General features: G+C 34.0%; 2 protein-coding genes across 3 annotated transcripts; one reads left to right on the forward strand and one right to left on the reverse strand.

Moving 5' to 3' along the window:
• Positions 1-1,447: 1,447 nt before the first annotated feature.
• Positions 1,448-5,315, forward strand: LOC112525081 (ankyrin repeat-containing protein At5g02620-like). Of its 2 annotated transcripts, XM_025135033.1 has the most exons (4): positions 1,448-1,655; positions 2,150-2,525; positions 3,543-3,952; positions 4,270-5,315. In XM_025135033.1, exons 2-4 carry the CDS (start codon positions 2,189-2,191, stop codon positions 5,146-5,148), a joined length of 1,626 nt encoding a protein of 541 aa, XP_024990801.1. In that variant the 5' UTR covers positions 1,448-1,655; positions 2,150-2,188; the 3' UTR covers positions 5,149-5,315. The 2 variants fall into 2 exon arrangements, with proteins under 2 accessions (XP_024990801.1, XP_024990810.1); XM_025135042.1 differs by lacking the exon at positions 1,448-1,655 and having other exon boundaries at positions 1,762-2,525.
• Positions 5,316-8,476: 3,161 nt separating this feature from the next.
• On the reverse strand, positions 8,477-9,544 carry LOC112528804 (probable membrane-associated kinase regulator 4). Its single transcript, XM_025139888.1, has one exon. The coding sequence runs from the start codon at positions 9,518-9,520 to the stop codon at positions 8,477-8,479; it is 1,044 nt and encodes a 347-aa protein (XP_024995656.1). The 5' UTR covers positions 9,521-9,544.
• Positions 9,545-10,357: the final 813 nt, after the last annotated feature.

Genomic DNA, 10,357 nt, shown 5'->3' on the forward strand with positions numbered 1-10,357 from the left:
TTAGATGCAAAATGATGGTTGCGTCTAACTGGGTTAAAATTCAATCTTATTAACAAAGAATTTACGTATAACATATATTGTTATTTTTTTGAAGAGGATATATATTTGTTTTTAAATTTTTTTTGAGATATTTCACACGGAAAAAATTAAATTAAAATGAAACCAATTTTCACCTGATTTTTATTTTGGGAAACCAACTTTCAAAATTGTCATTTAGGGATATTTATCAAACTTTTTGTTTATTTAAGGGTCTAGTTGACATGTTGACCTGTTAATGCTGACATCATTAAGATCTTTTGCCAATTAAGATATTTCACGTCATATTAATTTTTTATTTTAAAACTAATATTCCACGTCATTTTTTTTAAAAACTAATATTCCACGTCATTAATGTTTCATTTTAAAAACTAATATTGCACATCATATTAATTTTTTATTTTAAAACTAATATTCCACGTCATATTTAAAATTGTAAAATAATTATAGAAAAATAACTAAAATTTGTTTTTTTTCCAAAAATTATTGTAATAAAATCTATTTTTCATTCCAAATCTCGTTTTTTTTATAAAAAAACCAGATATCAAATTGTGAGTAAAGAAGTCCATTTTTGAAAAAATCTTCAATTTCATATCAAATTTTTTTTTATAAAAAAAGGAGATTTGAAATGAAAAATAGATTTTATTACAATAATTTAAAAAAAATGAATTTTAGTTATTTTTTTTATAATTATTTTGCAATTTTAAATATGACGTGGAATATTAGTTTTAAAATAAAAAAATAATATGACGTGGAATATCTTAGTTGACAAAAGATTTAGATGATGTCAGCATTAATAGGTCAATCAGACTTTTAAATAAACAAAAAGTTTGATAGAGACCCTTAAATGACAATTTTAAAAATTGATTCCTTAAAATATGAATCAAATAAAAGTTGATTTCATTTTAATGTAATTTTTCCTTTGATGCATCATTTTTTTTCCTTTTAATTAAAGAAAACACAACCATTTATTATTTAAATCCTCCATAAAGCTATAATTAATTATTTATTTAGGAAAGACAATCAGACATATATTTTTGTGCCCAACCTATAGTGGCCTCAACAAAATAGAGGTCAACAAGTGAGTCACCACTCCATTAATTTATTTATATTTAATTGGTTTTTAATGTTGCCAAGTTGCTATAATTTGTTTTTATTTATAACTTTTGATGGTTCTTACATTGGCAGTGTAGAATTGAATATTATGTGTGCAGATAAGTTGATTGGATAAATTTTGGGAAATTTTTTTTGTGTAAATTAAAATGAATATTTAATGGAGTAAAGGTATTAATTAATTAATTGATTAAATGAAATGAATAATAAATAATTGGAGGATTGACCATACAGAGAATATATACATGGCTCCAACACTCAATAAGCATATGATTTGGTTCATGTCCTTTTTCTTAGCAGACCACTTTTTCTTCCTTTGCTTGAAATCACCAGACCCTACCCATCTTCACTCACCCTCTTAATTCTTTCACTTCTGGTTTTTTACTCTTTAATCAATGTCAACAAAATTATCTCCCCAAATGTTCTTGAAAACCTAAGATTTTCTTTGCAATTTCCAAAATGGATTGAATCAGACATCAAGAATCTCTGTATTCTCCAGAACCCAGGTAAAAAAATCAAGTTTTTTTTGATTATTTATCAATCAATTTCTCATGGCCTGTGTGTATTGAAATACAATCAAGTTAGCCAAGATTCCACTTCTTTTATGAGGTAATCATGTTTAGGATCTTTGATATTTGTCAACTTTGGCTTTTTCTTTATCTGTATTGGTTGAATATGGGTTCCATTTAGCAACCAGTTATTCATGAGAATGGAAAGGGAGCACATAATGAAGCTGTTCATTGACCTAAATAGGTCAACCCTACCCCAACCGACCCCCACATATACCAGTCCTTAAGTCATAGTGTGAAAAGCAAATGAATTTTGTCACGAAACATAATTATATACAGAAAGGAATTGTACAAACTCGCGTGTTGCTCATGTGTTTATATCTGTATCTATATCCACCTAACTTGTATCTTGTATTCTTTCTGAACTTCTAGAAAGAAAGAAGGGTTTGATATTTTAGTTGTAATGAACAATATATTTTTCATTATTGTAGAAAACTGCCACTGAAAAAGAGGGGGTTTTGTTTAATCCGATGAATTCTCCATCCGCAGCAGCAGGGAAATTGCATCAAACCTTAAGCAGAAACAGAACTATGGAGAAAAAAGATGATACATCTCTGCATATTGCTATTAGGACAGGAGATATGGGTGCAGCTTTTGAGATTCTAAGCAGTTATGTGGAACAAAAGTTGATAGAATTGCTGTTGAAGAAGAATCAATCGGGAGAAACCCCTCTTTATGTTGCTGCTGAATATGGGTGTGTGGATTTGGTGAGAGAGATGATCAAGTATTATGACTCTGAGGCTGCAAGCATCAAGGCCAAGAATGGCCTTGATGCCTTCCATATAGCTGCAAGGCTAGGAAATCTTGGTAAGAATATGAACATAAACTATCGTTTTTCTTTCATTCTTATTTTCTATCTGTTAGATACTAATGAAATACCGTGTGCGACATACTAGGCTAGTTTGTTTTGGTTTGGTTTACTAATGAAATAAGCTCAAAGAGTTGATGCAGTAGATAAGGCTTGAGACTTGCTTTCAGTAGGTCTCAAGTTTGAATGAATCTAACAAATGTTGTCAATTTCTTTAAAGATGCATCCAAATATCTTAAAGTTTGCCCAGATCATGGGAAAAATGGTGCTTTCTTATAGGTGGAATATGTATGGTACTAAAAATACGATTGAAATTCAAGGAAAAGAGGCACGAGTTGATCTTTGAGGTCGAATGGACCAAGCTAAACTTTATGATTGATATGAAAAGGCTTTGGAGATAATTTGATGGCATAGAACTTTTTAGCTAATTTTGTATATAGAAAGAGGTTGATTGCAACAAAACCCACCTTCTGAATATGGAAAGTAACATGTCTGAATTGAAAAATTGAAGTGTAACCCTCTTTTTGGAAAGGACGGATGAATTGCCTAATTTTTGTGTCAGCAACAATTTGTTTATTTGGCATGAAATTTCTTCATTAATGCTTAATCTGAAGGTCAAAACTTTTTCAACAATTTTGATCAAGACCCTTTCTTTTTGGTGCAAGTTTGTCATAAAAAACTGGGATCTGTTTGCATAAAAATTCTTCAACCTTGTTTTTACCATTTTCTTGGTTATCAGTTCCTTATGATGTGGGTCTTATCTTCTGTTTTGGCTCAAATAAGTTGAAGACATAAAAGCACACCTTTCGTTTTTTCTCATATCAGATCAACTGGACCCATAAAATAAAAATGTTAACTTATCGGAATCCAATTTATTATGTCCTGTGGCACTCTGTTTTTAAGTACAAACATCTGAACTCTTGGGGCAGTTTTTATGCATCATTAGCTGAAAATTGTCCTGATTTTCTTCAATATATAAAATGGTTCTCAAGATTTGATTCAAAATTTCATTTCAGAGGTGTTGAAGGTTCTTATGGAAACACATTCCGAGCTTTCAATGACTTTCGATCAAACAAACACCACAGCATTGCACACTGCTTCAGAACAAGGCCAGATTGAGGTGGTGAATTTTCTCTTGGAGAAAAATAGTGGCATGGCTAGTATTGCCAGAAGCAACCTTAAAACTGCTTTACATTCTTGTGCAAGAAAGGGTCATTTAGAGGTTGTAAAAGCACTTTCACAGAAAGTCCCTGGAATTGTTGGTAGAGCTGATAAGAAGGGACAAACAGCTCTTCATATGGCGGTTAAAGGACAGAACGTGGAGGTTGTTAAAGCACTTATCGAAGCGGATAGTGGATTGGTTAATATGGTTGATAAAAAAGATAACACTGCTCTACATATAACTGCAAGAAAGGGTCGCACACAGGTATTTAAAGGTTATATATCATACATCTATTCAAGAATAGAGGTATATGTTGACTTTAAGGTCAACAGGATAGCTTTTCAGATTCAAAACTGATATCGATTTTTGTTACAGATAGATTATAGAACACCCAAAGTCATCTACTTTCAGAACTTATTATAAGTAGGTTTGATTAATTTCTTGGGAAGCTAAAAGAATTCATATCAAGTTATCAACTTTGATGTTAGAAGAAGTGGTTTGACCTCAAAAGTCAAAAGGGTACTACACTTCTTACTGAAACAAATGAGTAATCTTGTTTTCCATGGTACTTAAATTTGCAGATTGTTTGGGCATTGCTAAGTCACAAGGGAACAATCAACAAAGAAGCCATTAACAAATATGGGGAAACAGCTCTTGACACAGCTGAGAAATTCGGGCAGCCAGACATCGCGATCATCTTACGAGAACATGGAGTCCCGAAGGCAAAATCCATGAAACACACACCTCCACCTTTAACACCCACTGCCCGCGAATTGAAACAAACAGTAAGTGATATCAAACACGGAGTTCATGATCAGCTCGAGCACGCACTCAAAACTCAGAAAAGAGTAAAAGGAATCGGAAAACGTATCAACAAGATGCATCTTGAAGGCCTCAACAATGCAATCAATTCCACCACAGTTGTTGCTGTTTTGATTGCCACTGTTACTTTTGCTGCAATCTTTCAATTGCCTGGCCAATATGTTGATGATTCAACTCATATTCCAGCTCACTTTTCTCTGGGAGAAGGACACATAGCTTCAAAACCCGAGTTCATTGTTTTCTTGATCTTTGATGCTCTTGCCCTCTTCATATCACTGGCGGTTGTGGTTGTTCAGACATCGATTGTGGTGGTGGAGAAGCGAGCAAAGAAGCAGGTGATGGCAGTGATTAACAAGCTAATGTGGTTGGCCTGTGTGTTTGTTTCAGTAGCCTTTCTTGCACTTTCTTTTATCGTTGTGGGAAACGAGAAATGGTTGGCAGTTGGGGTTACAGTTATAGGGTCAGTGACGTTGGCCTCCACACTAGGAACTATGTGTTATTGGGTTATTATGCATAGAATTGAAGCCAGCAACATAAGGAGTCGGAGGCTAGAGAGGAGTAGCAAGTCGCTCTCGGGGTCAGTGTCAGCAGACTCAGATTCGGAAAATGACGAGTTCAAGAAACTTTATGCTATCTGATCATAATAATGCTGTATGTTTACATCTTTTCGAATTGAGGGCATCTTTTTTTTTTTTTTTTCTGTTTATCTTGGTTCTTAAAAGAGCTAGTGACCACTTCATATGTATATATCTCCAAGAATTTATATAAAGTAGCAGAAAATTGCACCAGATCCCTATTTGACCAATTTGGGGTTGCTCTAATACTGCTGTTAGATTTAAAACATATCAGTATATTGTTGATGGGTGAATTTGTGGTCTTTGCTCAAATTCTAGATGGACTTATTGTTAAGGACAAATTTGGTAAATATCTCAATAACAAATGGTCAAGTGGTAGGAAAACATACAGGTGCCCTCACTGACCTAATAGATAAATAACAATTTTCCTTGTGTTTGTGGTCTAAAGTCCAAATTTTTTCTCTTCTTATTTTCAAAGTGGCCCTTCATAGCTTGCACCTTGCCTTTGTCTAGCTCTACTTTTCATCAAGAGATACATCATTTTTATATGTATTTTAGTATGACTTTTGATGCAAATAGTACAATTGCCAAGAGAGATGATTGAAAGGACAAAATAGCTAATGAGCCAAAAGGACTGATTCTTGTGTACCTATCTACCACAAATTGCTTTCTTCTAGCTTCCTAACATCCAGAAAACATGCGTTCATATGGGTTTGGGCCAACAATTGCAGGAAACTAAGAAGACCCTGGAGCCTGGACCATAGACCTGACTAGATGGTTCATGGGTTTGCGTCATGGTTTGGTTACTGGGGAAGGATCCATAGCTAGTGGTGGGTGCGTATAGGCTGCATAGCGAATGATAGGTTCTTATTCGTAATTGGATTGTCAAATGGATGGTGTGTTTACATAGAAGTGAATGCAAGCAAATGTAAGTACTTAAAGCAACAGTTGCTGCTTTGGCAAAAGCTGTCATTGCTTAAAGCAAAGATAGCCACTTTAAAGATCAAAATCACATTCATGGGTCCTTTTATGCTCAAATCTACACTCATAATCTTTAGTTTAATTTTAACTTATAAGTAAAGAATGTTAGTTGATGTAATGATGTTGACTCTGCATAAATATTTGTTTTTAAATCTGTCAAGTAGATGACTTTGACCTTTTTAATGATGACGAATGGCCTGAATGATTAACTTGCTACAGAAGATCTTTCCTCATTTTTTTTAATAATCATGGTAACAACTTGTTGACTAACTAAGTTTACAAGGTCCGAGTCTAACATCCACACTTTAACCAGGTGAATCTCCCCCTTCCGAAGGCACACATGACCCGTAAAAGGGAAAGTAATAGCACCCAAACGAATCGAACCCACAATCTATCCTGATTCCCAGAATCAGAATTCCTGGATCCAGAGCAATGATGCTATAGCTGCTTATATATCATGTAATAAAAGTTGTACATTGTTCTAGATCAGAGATTTTGACTCCTGAAGAAAAGGCTAACCTTCTTTTAAGTAAAAGAAAAGAGAAAAGTTATTACAGGTTCCTCACTTTTATGCACCGTACAAGATATCAGTTGGGTTGTGGTCTAGTGTACATGGTGGTAAAAGAGACCTAGTTTTAACAGTGCCCATATGACTATCAAGTTCTATCCAAAACCAATCAAATGTTATAGATAACAACAAAATAGAGGAATCTTGTGTATGTATTGTAATTGTCATGAGATAAAATGTAGAGCAAGGTGAAAATTAATTCATGACAGAAACCTAGAACTAGAAGTATGCCAAAGCCACTTTTCTTTATCACTCTTCTGACCTCTTTTTCTTCTTTTCACAGCATCTTTTCCTTCTACTTTTTTTCTTTTTCTCAGTCAATTAGAAGAATTTACAAATCACAGTAAAAGATTAGTTCCCAAATTCTTTTTGATGATACCAAGCCTAAAAAAGTTAGTGTGGGAACTGAACCCCTCTAAGATCAACCGCAGATCGTCCCAAATGCAGGTTTCTATCTTTATTACATTAATCATGTTTTGATGCACTAACGGAGCTAGTTTTCTGGCACTGTGTTTATTCTATTTTGGCAGGACCGTTAAGTTATACTCGAGGTGCCCAAATCTTTAAAAGATTTCTTGAAGTAAAGATGTCAGTAAGCTTTCATGGTGAAGAAGGGAACTAGTTTTTGATGATTAATACCACTTCTAAAGCAAGAGTTTGAGGTGGAATGGTGCAATGCTAACACATAAAGGTAAAAGCTGAGAACTTTAAACTGTAGGTGTTAGTGGGTCCCTTTTTCTAGCTATGAGAAATGCCTTTGAATGCATGGCACAGATTTAAATTTCATACATGTGATCTTATATTGGAGTCATTATCTGCTTTGTATAAAAGATGCCTTTTTATACTTTCTTGCAGTTGTAGTTGCATATACAGAAAAAGGGCAGAATTTTAATAATGGGAATTTGATGCTGAGTTTGTTTTAGGATTTTTTTTTTTTTTTTGAAACTTTTGAATTTAGATATTCAAACCTTGTACTCCTTCAGTTTTGATTGGACACATGGTTTTAGGGACGAACCTAACTATTTGTCAAATAACTTAAAAGTTTCTTTGACACCGAGAGATAAAACACAATCTTATCAAATATCAACCCAACCCATTGTCTTCCATTTTGAATTTGATGATGACAAAGGGGCAATGGTGACTTGAAAACTTACTAAAATGGGAAAGTTGCAGTTTGTGGAGATCATTTTAAAATGAATTTATTTGTGTTTTCATGGGTTGGAAGTACCTTTCAAATTCAAATTTGGCTCAAGATTTATGGGTTTTTTCTTTTAGATTTTCGACGGGTTTCCGTTGTTAATACTTTTACACGTCGTTGTCTATAGTCGTCGGTTCTTTCTATTCGAAAATCAAGTCTGGTCAATTTTGACAGATAAGGAGGTACTCCTTTGACGCATTTGAGTCGAGTATGGCCTTTTCTAGGTTGAAGCAATATTCTAGAAGTACATTGTATTATGGTACAACTTAATGCTGAAAACCTATCAAACATTTATAACAAAATGTGAAATGATTTGACTGAAATGGTTGGACTTTCTTAAGATGATCTAGTGGTTTTAAGAGAAGCTTCAATCAGCAGGCATCAAAATTTCAAGGGGACAAAAATGTGAAATAATAAAAACTTATGATTTGTTTGATATGTATACAAAATTGTGGTTACTGAAGATTTGAAAGTAATATATCACTACTATTTGACCAAATAATGGTTTATTTGATGTCATACAGACATATACCCCCATATATATATATAATAAATAAAGCAATATCTGGGACACCATATGATAATATCTTCAGAAAACAAACAAAAGAATAGCTTCTTGAACATTGATTATTACAAGGTACATTTTATGAAACAGAATGTGGAAAAAACACAGATTCATTCAATGGGTTTCTTGAATTTAAAACCTGTTGGGATTTCTTACAGTGATCAATGGCTGCTTCAATTGAACCTTCAAGCTCTGAATTAGCACTGCTATTCCTCTTGAACAACTGCACCTCATAAACCCCATTAGAATAATTAAAAGAAGACGATGAAGATGATGAAGCAGAAGCAGAGGAAGAAGATGAAGATGTGGAAGAAGGTGAACACTTTCTCTTAATTGCCCCTGAAAATGACTTCCTGTGGCTGCATCCACTATCAAAAGCATCCTCATTATTCCCCTGTTCATCAATACCCTTTAAGACATTTGCCAATGTTGGGTATTTTCCTGTTTGAATTTGCCCAAAACCACTTTTCTTGGTCACTTTCAAGTACTTCCCCAAGAAATGCTTATCACCATCTTGTTCGACTACTGCTTGTTTGTCACAGGAGGACCCATCTGAACCACAACCAGATTTATTAAACAAAGATTTGAGATAAGCTCTTGAAGCTCTGAGCTTTTGAGTTATTGATGAGTGCTTGATTAGCCTGAGCTTCTTGGACCATGGACAGTAGTACTTTTTTGGGTGATCACCGATGAATCCTGTTAATTCTGTAGACCATTCAAAGAAATATTCATCTGGGTTTAGTTCAGTACTGACCCTGCAAGATTCAGAAGGAGATATATTGCATGATTGAATCATCGGAGTAGAGATGGTAATAAACTCTTCTTGTTCTGCTTCTACTTCTTTGAATGCGGCATTCAGCAGAAGCGATTTCACCATTTGTACGCGAGGAGGAAGGTGAAGAGGAAGTAGTTTTCCCTTATAAAAGAGCTCATCAGCAGGGGAGGCATTGCTCATTGATCCTCCTCCATCTTGAACAATGGAAGAAACCATTTGAAACTCAAATTCTCTGCTTTTTGATGATGAATTTGAATTTGAATTTGAATATGAATGTGATGATGAGCTTACTTCCATATCTATGAACTCTTCATCTTCATAATTGCAAGATAACAGATTTGCAGCCATTTTATCTGTGTGTGTGTTTTTGAGTGAATATGAGGGTGTGTCAAGAAGACTGAAGAGCATCATTTAAAGAAGAGAAGGTGCTAAGTTAGAAAGGTATGAGATATAAAATGTAGAAATGTCAGATTTCTTGTTATTTTCAAGTAAACTTTTCTTGAATGCTCCCAAACAAGAAAGTGTGGTTAAAAGACAACAATGGCCCCTCATTCCACATTGACCATTGCAAGGAAAGGGTTGTACCATGTGCTAATCTTGTTGTACACCAAGTATGTAAAGAAGAATGTGAAAACACATGATTTATTATGAATCATGATTCATTACCTACCTTCAGAAACAAGAATGAAAAGACATGATTTATTCACAAACAAGAGGGACACATGTAAAGACTTGAAATTATAACATCTCTTGTTGTTTGGAGCAATGTACAAGTTTCTAATGCACAAGTACAACACTTCATTGCTACCCTCATCTTGAAAGGTTATTTGTAGGTGAACAAGGCTACATGCAAACCATCAAGTGTTTAGCAATATGAATAATTACACAAATGGTATCTCATGACTTGTACTTTATGCATCTAAGATTTGTACATTGAGTTAAAGAAAGTATGTGGTATGGTGAAAGCTGTTGATATTGGGAATCAATTTGTAATAATAATAAATAAATATTAAAAATTGAGGGGAAATGCTCATTTTCCCATACATCTTGGTTTTTAGCATTTTCATATTTCTATAGACATGGTCTCTTCATGGGTCTCCACAAATTGACTTGGTCAACGTTTGGGTCTATTACCTTCTATTTTCACAACATTCGAAATTATACCCCTTTTTAGCTCACATTTTT

The sequence above is a fragment of the Cynara cardunculus genome, assembly GCF_001531365.2.
Source record: "Cynara cardunculus var. scolymus isolate 2C chromosome LG 1, CcrdV1, whole genome shotgun sequence".
NCBI classification, from domain to species: domain Eukaryota; kingdom Viridiplantae; phylum Streptophyta; class Magnoliopsida; order Asterales; family Asteraceae; genus Cynara; species Cynara cardunculus.